General features: G+C 43.3%; 1 protein-coding gene and 1 long non-coding RNA gene across 2 annotated transcripts in view; one reads left to right on the forward strand and one right to left on the reverse strand.

Moving 5' to 3' along the window:
- The window catches only part of ABCB11 (ATP binding cassette subfamily B member 11), a 43,236-nt gene that overhangs the window by 19,933 nt on the left and 4,269 nt on the right, over window positions 1-19,034 (reverse strand). Inside the window, 12 exon segments of the mRNA XM_081882567.1 lie at window positions 931-1,134; window positions 2,539-2,664; window positions 2,774-2,884; window positions 4,090-4,203; window positions 4,942-5,116; window positions 6,210-6,334; window positions 7,320-7,491; window positions 9,263-9,396; window positions 11,055-11,142; window positions 12,591-12,832; window positions 13,792-13,834; window positions 15,442-15,495. Of these exon segments, the coding sequence (XP_081738693.1) occupies window positions 931-1,134; window positions 2,539-2,664; window positions 2,774-2,884; window positions 4,090-4,203; window positions 4,942-5,116; window positions 6,210-6,334; window positions 7,320-7,491; window positions 9,263-9,396; window positions 11,055-11,142; window positions 12,591-12,832; window positions 13,792-13,834; window positions 15,442-15,495 (1,588 nt within the window).
- On the forward strand, window positions 10,726-14,233 carry LOC309353253. The gene is made up of 2 exons (XR_014161738.1): window positions 10,726-10,756; window positions 13,897-14,233. It is a non-coding gene; the product is annotated as an uncharacterized lncRNA (long non-coding RNA).

Raw genomic sequence — 19,034 nt, forward strand, 5'->3', positions numbered from 1 at the left:
TGTCCTGGATCTCAGACAATAAATTTCAGCTGGCTTTCTAGCTAAGGTCTTTTTGGTGGAGCTTACACAATCAAAGCATGTGCTCTGCCATGGAGTTATGGCTAGGTCCCCTCAAAATTGTCAAAATAAGTTTGAGAATGACATGTGTTGTACACCCTAACCCACCCAAAAAATATCAAGGCACCTGAAGAAGCAAGTCTCTTATATGTATCTTTGAAGAGAAGAACACCTGGCCATAATGGCCAACTAGAACCTATGGAAGCCCACAACCAATACCTGCATGCAACAGCACTCCTCCATCCCCCAACTTGTGCTTTCCAGCAACTTTGACCGTGGAGGTAGAACATAGCCATTGAAAGTCCTTATCCTCCTTCTACTAGCAGTCAACTTACTGAGAACAACCATGTGGATTTAAATATCACTTTATGGTCTCTTCATTACCCAGGAAAGGAAAAGGAAATACCAATAATGGTTTTAATTCAACAGTGGATTGTCTGCTGAGAAGCAATTTACCCGAGAAACTCCTAGTGGGTGCATGAGTGGCTCAGGCACACACCTTGGAATTGCAGCCAATAAATACTGGCATCACCTAAAACATCTACTTTCTCTCTCTCTCCTTTGAAGGAAGGAACCACAAGTAAACTTCAGAAGATAGTGGCCACTGTAGAAGACGGCAAGTGTCCATATTGTCTTGAACACTGCGGATAGACCTACACAGTAATAGTCCACCACCAGCCATGTATAAGAACCCACCAAGGTGTGATAAACGTACTGTTCTCAATGCCTGCCTGAGGCTGCAAAAACAGACAAACACTTCTGGAAGACCACAATGCGTGGCTGGTGAGCTGTGCATAACTTTGTAGATCACAAGCTAGATAGGCATGCAATCACATCAGGATTTTGAATATTGTAAACTGAAGCTTGTCTTACCCCAGGCAGATCCATGATAAAGTCGTAGGCATTGGCTTGTTTGGTTGCTCTGATGATGTCTTCCATAGTGGCATCTTCCCGACCATAGCGAATGTTCTCTGCAATGGTGGTAGCAAACAGGACTGGTTCCTGCTCAACTATGCCAATCAAAGAACGCAGCCACTGAATATTAAGCGAGCGAATATCATGTCCATCTAGAGTAATCTACACAACAACAACAAGTTGTTTGCAGGATAAATAGTCATAATACACTTGTTCAGTCACTCAGTATTTGATATTGGAATAGACTCTACACTAGGAATAGATGAATCTGTCAATTTTGGTTTCTCCCAGTTTTCATATTTCCACACTACTACGTGATTTTTTTTAACAAAAAAAGTACCCATGAAAGTTCTTTAGCATGAATATTGCTTAATGCACACATTTCTGAAATGAAATTTCCCTAATACAATGCAGTTTTATATGCTATATTTACTAATCAATGCCTTTAAGCACTTTGTACCCTACTCTATGAGGGTGGCAGGTGATGCTGTAGCCAAACCACTGAGCCTCTTGGGCTTGCCAATCGGAAGGTCGGCAGTTCGAATCCCACGATAGAGTGAGCTCCCACTGCTCTGTCCCAGCTCCTGCCAACCTAGCAGTTCAAAAGTATGCCAGTGCAAGTAGATAAATAGATTCCGCTGTGGCAGGAAGGTAAGTGGTGTTTCCATGTGCTCTGGCTTCTATCACAGTATTCCACTGCACCAGAAGCGGCTTAGTCATGCTGGCTACATGACTCGGAAGGCTGTCTGTGGACAAACGCCGGCTCCCTTGGCCTGAAAGTGAGATGAGTACCACAACCACATAGTTGCCTTTGACTGGACTTAACCATACAGGGGTCCTTTACCTTTTTACCTTACCCTATTCTATGTACATGCTACTTTGCTGGAGAACTGCACTGCAAAATTAAGAAAACTGTGAATTTCAAAGGCTGGCTGGATTTCACTTCATATATTGATTCAGAAAGCTCAAATTAAGTATGTTCACCTTTAAATGCAAACTGAATCTAATTTCCCCCCTATCCCTGCTCTATACCAGGGGTCAGCAACCTTTTCAGCTGTGGGTGGGCCATGTGGTGGGCCGGACTATATATTTTTTTGGGGGGATGGAATGAACGAATTCCTATGCCCCACAAATAACCCAGAGATGCATTTTAAATAAAAGGACACATTCTACTCATGTATAAACACCAGGCAGGCCCCATAAATAACCCAGAGATGCATTTTAAATAAAAGGACACATTCTACTCATGTAAAAACACCAGGCAGGCCCCATAAATAACCCAGAGATGCATTTTTAATAAAAGGACACATTCTACTCATGTAAAAACACGCTGATTCCTGGACCATCCACGGGCCGGATTGAGAAGGCGATTGGGCTGCATCCTGCCCACAGGACTTAGGTTGCCTACCCCTGCTCTATACCCACAGTGGGAGTGAATCATGTCCCAGGATTCTTTAAATGAAAATGGAAGTTATGTAGTCATTTTACAGGATTTTTAATTAAAAAGGTTGGGCGGAGGAATGAAAGTGACCACTCTCTTACAAAGAAGTTAGGTAAAGCTCTCACCATGCCTTCACTAGGGTCATAAAATCGCTGGATGAGCTGTATTGTGGTGCTCTTTCCAGCTCCACTGGGTCCAACAAAAGCTGTTGTTTCCCCTGCCTTGATAACCATGTTGAGATTTTCTAAAATCTGGAAATAAAAATGAAAAAGATCACATGTTTAAAAAGTGTTTTCCCTGATGTTCAAAACAGTACCTGGAAGCAGCTATAAAGGTTAGCCAGAAAAGTGAAGCTCTTACCTTGACGTCAGGCCTGGATGGGTAGTAGAAAGTCACATTATGGAATTCAATTTCACCGCGGACTTTATCCAGCTTGTAGCCATCTTCTGACATACAGTCAATAACAGGTTTCTGGGGCAGAGTTAATCGGTTATATTACTTCCCTTGTAGAAAGGCTGCTTTCTCTCTCTTTTTTGCACTGGGTAGAATCCAAACATAAGGAAGACCCTTGTAAGAGGGTCTTAAGGAGTTGCTCCAGCTCCTGGCCAGAGTCTGGAGTTGGCTGGGGATGAAGCCGCCCATTTCAGATTACCAATGGGATGCCTGCCACTTGGGTAGCCCCCACACTGCCTCCCTAGATGCTGGTCAACTCCCATGGCACTCCCCAACAGGCGAATTGGGATGGTGAATCGGACTTCAGATGAGAAGTCTAAAGATGTTAACGGATCCTGGCCCTATGCCATGCCAACTCTGCTCACTTCGCTGCAGTCTGTAAAGTTTTGGCCTGTTTTCATCCACCCCCAAGTTCCGTGCTGTCCACCTTTCACCTGGTCTTTCAGTCAAGGGGCACAATGTGCCTGCTATGCAAAGAGACCACATGCCCAGACCATGCATGGGGAATAACTTTGGCTTTCCTGGGAGTCAATCCCATTGAACTCAGGCTTGCATCTGAGTAGCCATGCACAGGATTGCACTGCTAAAGTTATTCTCCAAAAAGTGCAAGGCATTATACACATTTTCCTACGACCCACTTGTGCTGTTCTTTAATCACGCGCATCAAAGCTGTTAAGTAAGCATTATTTTCCGCTATGCGAGGGCTAAAAGCAGAAGAGCACAGCTGGCTGCCACGGATGTAACTTATTTGCACCCAATGGGATTACAAAGGGTTAGATTTGCTGGCTATTCCATTCTCTCCATTCCCTGAAGCTTTAGTAACACTATATGTATTAATGCCCTTATCTGAGCCTTTGGCTTCACTTCATTCCTTATAAATCAAGGGAGACCATAGCGGCTTAATTCCTGAAACCACTTTGCGGAGCTGAGTGTCTTGGCGATCAGGCCGCTTATAGAGTTGACTCCTAATAGATAAATATTGGAGCTTGCTGATACTTTGAATATTCATAAGCAATCATTTAGAACTGCCACTTGGACGAATGCGCTCTTTGTCAGATGCACAGGCATGGTGCTGGTTTGCTTTAATCTGCAATCAATTTTTCCCTTAATCACCATAATATTTCTCATCTGTGCTGTTGGCAGAAGCCCTTAAGCTGATGCAAGGCTCATTTATTTCACCTTCCAACACAGGCTAGTGGTGCTGAACCAGTTGAGCTACTCACTTTATCTATCGTCTCAAAGATATTTGTTGCAGCTCCTCGGCCAGTGGCGAAGGCTTCCAGGCAAGGAGAAGCTTGGCCAAGACTTAAGGCAGCTACCAGAACTCCGAAAAAAACCTGAAAAGAAAGAAAAGGGGGTGGGGGAAAACAATTATGTTTTCTGGGTGGTTTTAAAAATTGCATTGGAGCAGAAATTAAATTATAATTAGAAGGAATCATTCTGGAAGGCAGAAAAAATGTTTTGGCCCTGTGTGATATATTAAGGAGGGTACAAAAAAGATATTTATAGATCTAAAGGCAGGAATGCAATTTAAAATGGCATTATTGTTTTCTTTTCTCAACTAAGGGAAACATTTCAAATTTTCAGATGAGTAGAGGGAGGTTCCAAGGAAGGTTTAAAGGATGCTCTGAAATATATCTTATAGTGAATTCATTATCTGAGTAGCAATCCTTGAATAGTCAAAATGACACCAATTGTGCATAGGAGGAAGGTCTCAGCCAGCTGGAGGGGGAGAGGAGGAAATGACCCCAAGGGACACCCCCCCCCCACACACAAATACCAGCCCAGTGAATATGCTTGGTAAGTGTAGAATGCTGACTGGCTGTAGGGAGGTGTGACAGAAAAACGTGTGGGATGGTGGCAAAAGAAGAGGAGAATTCTGCACAAAGGCTATCTGGAACCCTGAACAGAATACCTCCTACTAGGTACGCTGCAGCTTTACACTACAGGTCCCACCTGTTAAGGTTACACTGAAAAGTTTACAAAGCACCCACTTTGTTTTTCAAAGCAATGAGGTGGCTGGAAGTGCAAGTGCTTTGATGGGGAAAAACGGGGGAAACCACTGAAAGCCTTACCTGTATAAGTGTGCCAGGTGAGTACTCCTCATCTTCAAGAACAAGTTTTGAGCCGTACCAAAATGCTAGCGCATAACTCAGGAAAATGATGCACCAGATGTAACCGGTGAAAAATCCCATTATTATTCCCTTTCTAATTCCCCAGTTTTGGGCAAACACTAGGTTTTTGTCATATCTGCGGAAAGAACAAAAGGAAAATTTAAGAAGTGCATTTGAGAAAAATAAAACACAGCAAAGGGGCTAAGTAAGGGCCATGTTTGGGGTTGAAGGAGTTACAAAAGAGGCATGCTTGCATGCTGCAGGTGTAATGCCTGTAGCTCAGCTTTGCATGTGCAAGGTGCTCAGTTCGGTCCCCAACCTCTCCAGGTCAGACTGGGAGAGACTCACACGTGAAACCCCAGACATCTGCGGCCATTCAGTGTAGGCAATGCTGAACAATTTGGACCAATGGTCTGATTCAGAATAAGGGGTGGGTAGTGCAAGGGGGAGGAGTCTATCTTCTACTTTTTTGGATGAGGGGTGCTGGACCCCTTCCCCTTCCTGCACCTTATTTCCTCCCCATATCATATTGAAATACAGCCATTCTCCCCACCTACGCATGATTGACTGGCGTGTCACTGCATATATGCGCAGTGCTGGGAAATGGATAGATAGATAGATAGATAGATATGATACGTTCAACCCTGGAAATAGTGGTTGCGAGCTGGAGAGTCCCTGTGGCTTGCAAGGAGACCCTCTCCAGAGCCCGAAGAGAACGTTGGTGAGGGTGGAGGAAGTCCCAAAGAGACCTGAGGCACAGCGGGGCTTTGTTTAGGCTGCTCAGCTTCCCCACCTAACAGCTGGTGTGCAGGGTAGTGCAGCAGCAGCAGCCACTTTTTCAAATGTCCTCCAGCTGCTCCCAGAGCTTCAACTCTAGTTGGAGATAGAGTTGTGTGGAGAGAGAAAGAGAGAGAGAGAGAAGTAGAGAAAGAGCTGGGGAGCAGGGGGGAAACGGGAGTTTAGAGGCTTTTTAGAGGATGATCCCCACTTACGCAATTTTCGCTTATGTGTGCAGGGGCCTGGAACGTAACCCCCATGTAAGTGGGGGAATGCCTGTACTAGAAAGTTTGGGGGAAAGTGTACTGTATGGGATGATAGACTGGGTAGATCTAAGCTACAGCAAAGGAGAGGATTCATCTTCCTGCACATGTTATGCTCTTAAAAATCATAGGCTTTGTTGCTTTTAAATTTCTTCAGGTCTGTGAGTCTGTCATGATATACGAACCAACCTTGCTACTTCTTTTCTTTCCCCTCCAAAAGCAGCCACTGTTCTGATGGATGAGAGCACTTCATCGGCCACAGCGCCAGCTTTTGCATAAGCTTTTAATTCTCGACCTGTCAGCTTTGCCACAGCCTAAACCAATCAGTAAGAAGATTCATTTAGGCAGTGAAGGTTTTTCTCCTTTGGATTGTACAAGCTCCTTGCTGTCACACTGGGTTATCTACATTTACAAAGGACACATTTATGTAGCAAATTCATTCTTCTTTTTCTTTTTTCTTTTTTTGCTCACTTCACCTACCCATAGTCATGTGCTAAATAGCTTATGTGATAGATCAGGTTGGCTTATCTAGTGCATTATATAGGTGCATTTTAGGCAGTATCACCATATTCCACTGTGCTCTAGAATCAGCTATACTGTATAAAATATTGATGTTGCATATGCCATCATACAGCCGTTACACAGCACACCTAATATTTCTATTACAAAGATTTTGTCAGCCTTCCAGCTTCACAGAGGATTTCTCTGTGAACGTTTAGACGAGGTTGACAAGGAGTTTGTTAAATGCCTGCCTTCCACAGAGCCAGCTTTCAGAGGGCTGGACGTGCTTGCTTGTGAAGCAAAACCAAGGAATAGTTGGCACAACAAAAATTACCTAATGAAGCATTCCCCAACTGGATGCCCCCCAGATGTTGCTGGAATACAACTCCAAACAACCCTGGCAATGCTGGTTTGGGACTGATGGGAGATGTAGTAACATCTGTAGTCCAATAACTCCAGCTGTAATCCAGTAACATCTGCAGAACACCAGGTTTGAGAAAGGTTGATCGAAGGTATTGTGGCTTCCATTACTGCATGCACATCCCTCTGAAGTCAATGGCAAAAATCCAGTTGGGTTTACTGAGGCTCTCAGTTTGGTTATAGGAAAGACAGACAGCACTGCTGAACAACAGTGAAAAATAGATATTGGACAGATTTTTTAAATCCCTTAGTAGGTGGTTTGACAGAGTTCTGTGGAGTAGTAGTTGTTTTTAAACAGCCAGCGACTTTAAAATCTTTCCATAGTTCTCCATGACTACAAAGCAGCCATAATTAGATACGAATGGCATTGTTCCTTACCAGGCCAATCATGGCAGCTCCAACCCCAAGTAGTGGACTGACTGAGATAATAACCAAGGTCAGCTTCCAGCCTCTGACAAATCCTAACATGAATCCACAAATAAAGGTGGTGAACCGCTGGATAAAGACTGCTACTTGATCAGCAATAGCATCATTTATTTTATTTACGTCACTGTGGAGAACAAAAAAAGTTGAAGCAGCAGTTGCATATGACCCTCATTGCAATCCCAAATATTCATTCAATTTGTTTCTACATTGGAGAAATATCGATGAGAGCCATTCATCTCATTTGCTTTTATCTCTTCGTTCCTTTGTTCAGACATTTGGGAACTGAGGTCTGAAGTAAATAAGCCTTTCCTTTTAGATTCCAGGCAGGCTGTAGGTTCTTGTGTTTCTGGGACAGGTATTTGGCCTATGAGCCACCCCACTCTTGGACTCTAGGTAAAGGTAAAGGTACCCCTGCCCATACGGGCCAGTTGTGTCCGACTCTGGGGTTGCGTGCTCATCTTGCTTAAGAGGCCGGGAGCCAGCGCTGTCCGAAGACACTTCCGGGTCACGTGGCCAGCGTGACAAAGCTGCTCTGGCGAGCCAGCACCAGCGCAGCGCATGGAAACGCCGTTACCTTCCCGCTATAAAGCGGTACCTATTTATCTACTTGCACTTAGGGGTGCTTTCGAACTGCTAGGTGGGCAGGAGCTGGGACCGAATGACGGGAGCTCACCCCGCCGCGGGGATTTGAACCGCCGACCATACGATCGGCAAGTCCTAGGCACTGAGGTTTTACCCACAGCGCCACCTGCGCCACCTAACTCTTGGACTCTACTTGCCAACAAACCTATGCTTGTGTTTATCCTCCTCACCCCAGTTCTCCTTGTAAGCTTGGAGACTGGCTGTGCTATGTGTCAGCCATGGAAAAGGAGGGCGAATGAGCATTGGCAGGGCCACTTAGCAACAAAAGGAGATGCTCATCAAGCATCGCCAGCTTGTGAAAAAATGGCAGGCCAGTTGATGGTGCAAACAGGGCTGCCTTCCAGATGTTTTGGACTACAACTGCACTGGCTGAGGATGATGCAGTCCAAAAGCACGTCAAAGGTACCAGGTTAGGGAAGGCCTTAGATGTTTTTGCTGGGGAAATGTCTACATGACACACCTGCCTTGCTATCCACCCTCTCCCAGTGAGGCTCATGGCTGCTTCCTCCCACCTGCTTCTACAGGCCTATGGTGGCCTTTTTGACATCTGAACACACATGCAAAGTAATGGTTTCCTAATGGTAGGACGTTTCAAGCAGAGATAATAGTTTCATCTTCTACCCTTTTAATACCTGTTGTTTTCAGCAGCTGCTAAAGATGGACAAATCCATCAGTTTTGGTTTTCTTAGTTTCTCATTTTTTTCTGGTCTTTGCAGCACTTTCTCATCAGTTTGTGATTATTTATTTTTTTAATGTCCTCACAGAAATGCATCAGTGTTTCCTTATTATTATTTCATTAAATTTATGTACCTCAAAGTGGTTTTGGTGTGAACATGCATTTTTGTCTAATGCACACATTTTTTTCGCAAGCAGTATTCCCTTATGTAATGCATTTTGTGTATGTGATTTTCACTAATACGTGCATTTTTAATGTACATTTCCCCCCAATATATGCATTTTTCTACACATTTTTAATTGAAGAACTGCATCACAAATGTGAATTCGGAAAGCCAGCTCTGTTTTCAACTAGTTTATTGTTCTAAGAAGTGCAGATCCAAGCCAATTTTCTCTCACATTGCTAGCAAAATCCAGTGGAATATTAGCTCTGCTTTGGAGTCAGACCCCAGTCTGGTACAAGTAATACTGTAGATATTATTCTTCACTCATATAACCTCACACAGACTACTCATTAGAATGCAGCGTCTTAAAAACATGCTGACCTCATCCACCAATGGATGTCTGAGATTACTCACTCAGAAATACGTGTACTGAGTTCCCCCACTGATGTACAATCAAACCAGCCTATATCCATCCTCATTATTTTCCTGAAATAGGCTTTTCTGATTTTCTGTGTCTGTCGAGCGGCTGAGATTACCCATAAGCTGATCTGTAGGGGGTAGGGAAGAATGAGAGATAAGGAAGAGTCACAGTTAAAAGGGAGAGGGGTGATCATCTAGCAACTACGAAAACACGATGCAATATTGACAGCACAGCCAGCTAATGGGAAAAAAATTCTAATTTTGGGTTTATTTGGCATTGATTATTTCTGTTATAAAAACCCTGCACATGCTTTATAAGTTGATTCCGGCACCTACAGATATATGCTACAATGGCTGGCAGGAGCCATTAAGACAGTTACATTAGTGGGAATTGCCTGGCTTTAAGCAGGAACAGAATGTATACCGTACTTTTCCGTTTTTTTTCCTTTAAAAATTATGCTAAAAAGTAGGGGTCGTCTTATACATGGATAGTGCATGGGTGGACATTTGATTGGTTGCTGCCACGGCTGTCAGCAGCTATTGGGCGTGTTATTGGTTGCTGTGTCAATGGCTGGTGTTGAGTGACTGAAGCTGCGGTAATTTGGCAGGAGATTGGCAGCTTCTGCTGGCGAGGGGACATTTGAGAGGCAGATTTTTGGACGCATGCGGGTGAGCAATTTTCGGCAATCCCCTGCAACAACCCTACGTAATTCCCCCCAAAAAACTCAACAACTCTATGCCATCTCCCCCAATTTTCTTAAATTTGAGTCCCCCAAAATAGGGGGTGTCATACATGGGGGCATCTTATACACAGAAAAGTATAGTACATAACAGGATGCTTTTATGTGCTTGGGAACAGTAGTCAGGTCGTAACATGTACTGCTTTCATAAATTTCTACCTCCACAGAACCCTTTCCATGTCATATTGTAAGCCACATAGTGTTCTTGAGGAGCAAATTCACTGCTGCTATCTGAGATAGCTGGGCCTTCCCATCAGGATTTAGAATACACCCTAGAATACTCCAACCTTGCACATTTTATAAGGCATGGTAGCTGCATTTTATAAGGCATGGTGAAATGTGGTGAGCAAGCTGCCTCCAGAGAGCCTTGCCTACCATTACTGATCTTGACATTGAGGAGCTAACTGTATAAAAACCAAACCACTTCTGTTAACTCTTATGATTAAAGGGCAAGTAAACACTTGGTCCCTTTGTGTGCATTCTACATGACATGAAGCATGGGAACAAATCTCAGGCTTACAAACCTACTCCAGTAGGCCTACTAAACACATGGACATGTATATAACTGGATCTGAATCGTCACCATGAGACAACAGCATAAAAATTGCCTCACAATGCCCATCGCTGAAGGATTCCAGTCAACAAATGTCCACAGGAAGTTGGGAGGGATGAATGGGAACACAAGGCAGGGCCTTCTGGGTGATTGCATTCCAAACTGGAGTTTAGCTGCCTTTTTGTTGTTTTTCAGGTGAGTGTCACCGACATTAAGCCATTTTCTATTGTGGAAAACAATATGAGGAAGTAAATAATAATACAGTGGTACCTCAGGGTAAGTACTTAATTTGTTCCGGAGGTCCGTACTTAACCTGAAACTGTTCTTAACCTGCAGCACCACTTTAGCTAATGGGGCCTCCTGCTGCTGCCGCACCGCTGGAGCCCGATTTCTGTTCTCATCCTGAAGCAAGTTTTTAACCTGAAGCACTATTTCTGGGTTAGTGGAGTCTGTAACCTGAAGTGTACGTAACCTGAGGTGTCACTGTACTGACCTGGAAGTATGCCAGCACAAGCACTGCACAGCCTATTCCCCCGTAGTAACTTGCAAAATAACTCATTTCCGTTTCAATGTCCAGCAACCTGAAAGATAAAGAAAGAATTAAAGAAGATATATGACCTTGGTAAATCAGTCTATCTTGAATCGATGTGCCTGCAGGCAAAATTAATATGAGAAATAATGTGACTTCATTAGCAGCTAGATGAACTTATTTCCATTGTTCTTTTCCCTCAGTTAATATTTGGGTAGGAATTCAGAGAGGATAGAGAGGACAGAGTAAGGGATTATAGTGAAAACAAAAAACTGACTTTCCAAAATAATATGCACTGTAAGTAGCAGACAGTCTGACAAAATAGATCCACCATATTCTCCATTAATATTAACAACAACAACATATCATTTATATGCCACACATCTGAATGGGTTGCCTCAGTCACTCTGGGTGGCTTCCAACAAATTATAAAACCTCAGTAAAACATCAAACATTAAAAGCATTAAATGCTAACATTGATGTGTAATTCAACAAGGGCAAAACAAAGAAGGAATATTAGTTATTGTTCAACATTTGCATAAACTGATCCAGTTTCAAACTATTTCCTTGTGGAATACTAATGATGCAATCTATGCACATATACCTGGAAGCAAGTCCTATTCCATATAGTGGGACTTACTTCTATGTAAACATGCGTAAGAGTGCTGATTCTGAACCACTGCCAAAAAAAAAACAGTGCTTAGGTGGGACAAGTGAATCAACCTTAAGTTTAGCTCAATTATCTTTGGCCCTGAAATCCAAGTACTCAACCACTATTGACTTGTGGGTTGCAGCTGCAACTTTTGAAGCCAAAGGACATTTACCTTTGTGTGATTTCCTGTTGAAATTGTGCACAATAGTTCTAAATGCCAAAAGTAAAGATATATCTTTCTTTTTCTTTTTTTTTACTTCTACAGAACCAGGGCAGTACAAAGCAAATCTTAGAAAAGTGACTGACAAATTTATATTTTTACACGTTCTAGTAAGAGCCAGCAGTTGGCAAAGCTGGCTAGACTCAATGGTAGGGGAAGCATAAATTAAAATGAGCAATTATCAGCCAGGAAATGAACAAAGTAGCAACACCTCCAGCTCTGGAGAGGAGGTGACATTAGTCCAACTGCGATAGGACATGGTATGGGAATATTATTTAAAGCATGGAGTTTGCAAAACTACAAAGCCAAAGCCCAGTGGTGTAATCACACGTATATGAAGGCAGGCTGGTAAACTGACCTGGAGTATCATTGGTTTGTCTTCTGTGCAAGAATGCAGCATATTTCAGACAATGTCATTTAATAACAGAGGAGATAAAATGCTTTGCTCATTTGTAAGGTCTATAAATATCGAAATACTGAGATATTACTGTAAAGTTATGTCCAGCCTCTACCCATAGTCTACCTGATGAAACTAATGAACCCAAGTTAGTCATGTTCTTTAACTTCAGTGGGGCTACTCTGAGTAGTATTATCACCAGACACAATGCAAAATGTCTTGTCCACTTACCCACAACTCACTGGTGTATTGTTGTCGTTTTGGTGATAGGAACTGTTGATCCACACTATAGTGTTATTCACACATCCTTTGTTCGGGTCACTAAGCTCTTGCTTCTCGATATCATATTGAATAAATGTGTCTGTCATTACCCCAAAGACAATCAACATGGCTGGCTGGGCAGCTCCATGAAGAGCAGCGCAGATGCCACCGAAAACCATCATCAGTTTCTCAGATGAAGAAGCAAATCTAAACTTTAAGTGGGGGGAAACAGACAAAGAGCATTCACACAAAAATTATGCATCACTCCTTTGTATATTCATGTTCCAATTGTTTTTTTTTACTAACAATGGCTGAAACCCAAGGCTTCACTGGCAGAATGGCTTTGATCCAGCAGAGGCGGCCACTAAAATAAACGGAAGTTGTTTTCTGATCCCACCTTCCTGCTACAGTCCCTTGAGAACTGAAAATCTATTGCAGAAGCTTATAGGACCCTCTAAATAAGTGCGGAAGAAGGCACAAGGATTGCGTATGGAAGACAGATATCAGTGCAAATCACCTCCCTTCTTTTGCATTAATAGATGCTCTTCTGAGTCAAAAGCCACTCCATGAGTGGAACTATAGCACTGGATTTCACCCAGGTGGCGCTGTGGGTTAAACCACAGAGCCTAGGACTTGCCGATCAGAAGGTCAGCAGTTCGAATCCCTGTGACAGGGTGAGCTCTCGTTGGTCCCTGCTCCTGCCCACCTAGCAGTTTGAAAGCACGTCGAGTGCAAGTAGATAAATAGGTACCGCTCCGGCGGGAAGGTAAACAGTGTTTCCGTGCGCTGCTCTGGTTCACCAGAAGCGGCTTAGTCATGCTGGCCACAAAACCCAGAAGCTGTACACCGGCTCCCTCGGCCAATAAAGCAAGATGAGTGCCGCAACCCCAGAGTCGGTCACGACTGGACCTAATGGTCAGGGGTCCCTTTACCTTTAATGCTAAGCTCCACCATTCCTTCTTGGAGTAACAACATGCACCACTTTCACAGTGAACATCAGGCTCCCCATAACAGTTTTGGAAAAACAAAATACAAAGCTGTCTCCATTTGTACTTGAATCTCAAAAGGGTAGTTGCGATTATGACGACCCTATAAGCTGGGAATCTGACCACCCTGATCTATAGAACCACAGCAGATAATATGAAGTGGTGAAAAGCAACAATTTTATTACCAACTCAAAGAAGCCAACTCGAATTTCATTCTTCTCTGATGTCCTGTTTAAAAAAGAAAGAAAGCAAAATGTGTTGTATTATTAAAGTTGTATTCTTTCCCCCAGATATGCTAGGAATCAAATCCCTTTTGTTGGATTGCCTAGTGGAAGAACCTCTTCACAGTGCCAAAGAAGTCTATGTGTAAAGGCAGCTCCATCTTACCAGTAGCAGCCTCTTCCCCCCACCATTGAATCCAGTCAAGAATTCTCCAATATTTTCAAACACACACTGCACTCTTGAGAAGTCCAGTTTCACGACATGTTCCCTAAGTGGTGTTTTACAGATGCTGGACTACAGGAGCATATCTCAAAAGCCCCCCTCATGTAATTGATATTGACTGGTGTTATAACAAAATATTTGCAAAAATAGCATGTAAAAGTTTGCTGTAACGCCCTTTTCTGACTTCTGTGAAAGAATGTGCTTTGCTTGACAAATTAAAGGAGACTCTTGTTATTCTAGATCCAGCCACAACTGAACCCTATTTTAGGCCCCAAAAGAAGAAGAGTGAGCATAGTACAGAAGGCAAGGCGGTTCTTGGAACAATGAGGCAGAGATGGGAGAGGCTGGCAGCTTAATCTGAGGGATAAATTTGTGCTGCCCGAAGGGTTACAAGCTGTGGTTTGTTATTGCTGTCATTGAACCACCCATATACTTGCACGACATCAATACTTGCATTGAAAACACAAACAAACACACACCCAATATATTCTGACAGAATTTACCACACATTATGCACCAATCTGTATTGCCCTGCCCAATGATGAAGTGAATCTTCTGCACTTGAGCAGAAATATTATATAGAAGCAGGGCTCCGAACCCTCCCCCCCCCGCCAGAATTCATTTCCGGCCCCTCTCAGGTGGGTGCCATTGCCATTATAAGAGAACAAGGGAGGTGTTCATAGTGAGTTCCAGCACCTCTTTTTTTCTAGAAAAATAGCACTTGGTAGAAGGGAAGTGGAAAAGAATCTTATTGCCACCATCCATATGGATGATACAGATGATTAAAGTATTAAGTTGTTGTTGGTTACACACACACACACACACACACACACACACACACACACATATCATGGTAAATGATTACCTGTCTTACACAGTGGCATGAAGTGGGTCTTGTGAGGTAGAAAGTGAGGTATGTGAGTGCATGGTGGGGTCTTTGTAAAGAAGCAAAGAGTTTCTAGAAATGGGTTCATGCTGGGTTATTACATTTCGGGACTGGCGTGTTGCATTTCCTTATTACACAAGAGCCCCACAAGATCAGAGCAAAGGCCAGATCTAGTCCAGCACCCAGTTTCCAACAGATACATTTGGGGAGCCCACAAACAGGACACCAGGGGGCAATAACCCTCTCTCACACACAGTTCCTCCCCATCATGATCCTGGCCACAGTTTACAACCATTATGGCTAGCAGCCAGTTACCAGCCCTAGCCTCCGTGAATTATTTGTCTAATCCCATTTGAAAACTGTCTGAAGGATGGCTGTCAGCACATCTTGTCACAGAGATTTTACCTCCTTCACCACCCTCTGTCACTCCTGCAAAGTTTAGCAGAATGAATGAATGAATGGGCCCGGCAATTATCCTGATAGAAGAGTAACCAGCTTAACTTACTTGTTCCCTTTTGTATTGTTCTTTGAAGAAGTTTCCTTTTTATTATGGAAATACCTGTGAAAGGCAAGGCAATATCCATGTGAGTACTCTTAAGGGGCCTATTCCCATGCACTTCCATTCAAATTTATTTTATCCATCAAAATGTATGTTATCATCTTGGGACATTGTTATGGCTTCAGTTGCAACAGGATCGTCATTTTGAAAAGAGGCATTTGAAATACAAGGAACTGGACCTTATTTTTAACAGACTTGAAACCTGCCCCCTTAAAAAGTAGATTACAACAAAGGTTCTAAAAAGCTCTATTCCTTCAACAGGTCTGATTTTTGTGCCCCCCTTCTGATACCATTAGTCCCCAGGACAACCCATCCCCATTGCTGTTCTCTTCACATTTCTACACCAATTTATGACTGTAAAAAATAATTCTCATGAAAATGCACCTGCATTTTAGTGCAAATTTCTGCTAATGAACACATTTTTGTATGCAGTTTTGACTTAAATACATATTTTCCCAAGCATTTTCCCCATATATAATGCATTTTTGCATGCTATTTTCTCTAATATTAATTCATTTTTATGACATTTCCCCCTAATCCATGCATTTTTGTACACTGAATAGAAAAATTCAAGAAAGGTCAAATTTCAAGTATAGCTGCATTTCAGTTCATGCATTTGTTGGGGAAGAGTGAATTGGAATGTATCTCATTAAAATGCAAGCAAAATCAAATTTCTCTTCCATTCCTACAAGGAAGGCAGTGCTAGCGGAACTCTTAAACGAAAGGAATAAGAATTCTTTACTGCACCATTAATTTTAAGGTTGGGACTGTCTGGCTTAATGCTGAGTTTCAGAGGATCTTCAAAGGAACATGATGTGAGAGTGTTTGAGGCAGTTCTGGTTATAGGATCATAAGCTGTGTCTTATCCTATATATCTTAATATTCCACCTCATTGCTTCATCTGGCTGCACTCCCAGAGGAAAAATTTCACATAGCGCTATAACAATGAGAGAAGAATATAACAGGGGATGGCACCCTTCCCAGATCCTGCTAATCCCATAATTGGTCCACTATAGTATAAAGAGCATTAACTATCCTGTTCCCCAGCCTGGAACAATACTGAAAAATCAGTATAGTTCAGAAGGGAGAGAGAATTTGATTTACTCTTTAGAGGCCTAGGTTCCTCTTGTACTCCCTGAGTGGCCTCAGGCAAGTCCTCACAGTCTTAGCTGCCATCAAGAATTACACATGAATAATGCCTACGGGGATTATTCTGGCGAGTTGGACCATAAAGAAGGCTGATCACCGAAGAATTGATGCTTTTGAATTATGGTGCTGGAGGAGACTCTTGAGAGTCCCATGGACTGTAAGAAGATCAAACCTATCCATTCTTAAGGAAATCAGCCCTGAGTGCTCACTGGAAGAGCAGATCGTGAAGCTGAGGCTACAATACATTGGCCACCTCATGAGAAGAGAAGACTCCCTGGAAAAGACCCTGATGTTGGGAAAGATGGAGGGCAGAAGGAAAAGAGGGCGACAGAGGACGAGATGGCTGGATACTGTTCTCGAACCTACCAGCATGAGTTTGACTAAACTGCGGGAGGCAGTGGAAGACAGGAGTGCCTGGCGTGCTCTGGTCCATGGGGTCACGAAGAGTCGGACATGACTAAACGACTAAACAACAACAATGCCTACAGGTATCTGTGCTTTTCCTAGGAAAAAGCAGCTTTGGGGAAAGGCAGTGTTGAGTGGGGGGACGGGAACAAAGAAGGGTGCTTCATGGTTAACACCTTTCCTTCCTGCTGCCTTTCTATCCAAAATCATTACAGCAGAGGTTTTCAACCTTTTTGAGTCCACAGTTCCCTTGACCAACTACATTCTTTCTGCAGCACCCCTGTGGGTCTCAGGAGCCCAGTTATGTCACCCCTGGCCCACAGAGCTGGTAGCCTCTCACCCTTTTTTGAACACCCTCCCTTGTGGAGTGTTCCCTCAGCCTCTTTTCCTCTCCCCTCTGCTTGGGAATCCTCTGGGCAGTCACGGCTGCAGCCCCTAGTCTCTGAGCTGCCCCCCACCCCAAAGAGAGATGTCTCGTCACACTGCACCACAGGGACCTGGGACTTGTCTGTCCATTCCCAACAGCAAAGGCTGGTGGACTGGTTGGCTGTGATCCCTTGCCCGCTTGCTTGCTTGTTTACTCGAAGGCCGCCTCAGCTCCTGGCAACCAGCATCCCCTGGTCAGTCCCAGCGGCACCATTTGCCTGCAGTGCTTGTAGCCAGGGCTGCTGCAACAAACAATCGTACAAGCCTTTTGGAGACAGAGATGCAAGAGGGCATCAGAGGAGGGAGGGAAGGAAAGAGGGACAGAGGTCAGTGTTGCCCACAGCACCCCTGACCATCATTCAAGGTACCCCAGGCTGCCACGGCCCATTTGTTGAAAACCACTGCATTACAGAGGCACAGGCAAAAAAAACCAAAAAACCCACACCACCTTGTGGAGTTCCTCAGAAGTCTATTAGTGTCCCTCATTATACAAATCAGTTAATGGGGCCAACACTTTCCTGAATGATAGCTGTCTATCTTTACTGGTCTCTCATTGGAATGCTCATCTTTGCCCTCATCTGCACAAACCATAGTTTAGTGTAAGTGACCAGACTGGTGGGCAGGGAAGGCATGTGATTACTTCTTCATCCCGATCTGCATGCGCCATATCAGGGAGAAGTACCTTCCAATGCAGCGTAAATTAACCTTTCGTATACAAAGTTCATGTGTACTAACATGAATTTTCAGTTTTGAAGGGCATTGATCATATTGCTAAAATGGTTAGGTTACATTATACTTCTGGTAAAAACAGTCTGATCCCAGTCTTCCCAGAATCCAGAATGCATCTCCAGGCTACTCTGAGTTTCGCCTCACCAGAAGGCTTAATTTGAAACTTAAATCCGCATATCTGGAGCCCAGCTTCTCAGAAATTTGCTTAAGGCTATATTCTCTCCATTAACTGTATACAGAAGGCAAGTTTCTATTTTAAGACATATTAGTTTTGCTTTCACCAAATTATAGCCTAGTACAAATCTCTTCGTATTTAATTCTGGGGTTTTTTGTTTTATTTTTTGTAAGAGGGTTTTCCAGCAAGAATACTGTATTCTGTTCTAGAATATTCTGTTGTGGCATAGACCACAGCCATGAACCCACACAAAAATGATTGATTGGCTGTCAGTCAATGTCATATCTAAGGAAAGCAGCCAGAGTGGAAAATATTTGCACATGGAATTGTTAATCGTCACCTCACGCCATGAAACCTGTGAATAGATCCAACTTGCACTGTAAGAAGAATTGATTGAAATACAGCAGTAGCATTTTCCTTCTTCTGGTATTCTGTTATTGCACATTGTGTTCTGAATTTTTGCTTAACTCATACAAGTTGCATAATATTAGAGCTTAGAAAATTGAAGTGGCTGCATTTCCTATGTTGCAAACACACTAATGAATTATGAAAACTGCTTTCTAGGCATCAAGAAATTGAATAGTGTGGATCTTTATATAGCCAAAACTGCACCATCCACTCGCAACAGGGGAAGTATCAGCAGGCTCAAGAGACC

The sequence above is a fragment of the Podarcis melisellensis genome, assembly GCF_964234715.1.
Source record: "Podarcis melisellensis genome assembly, chromosome: 1".
Taxonomy (NCBI): Eukaryota; Metazoa; Chordata; class Lepidosauria; order Squamata; family Lacertidae; genus Podarcis; species Podarcis melisellensis.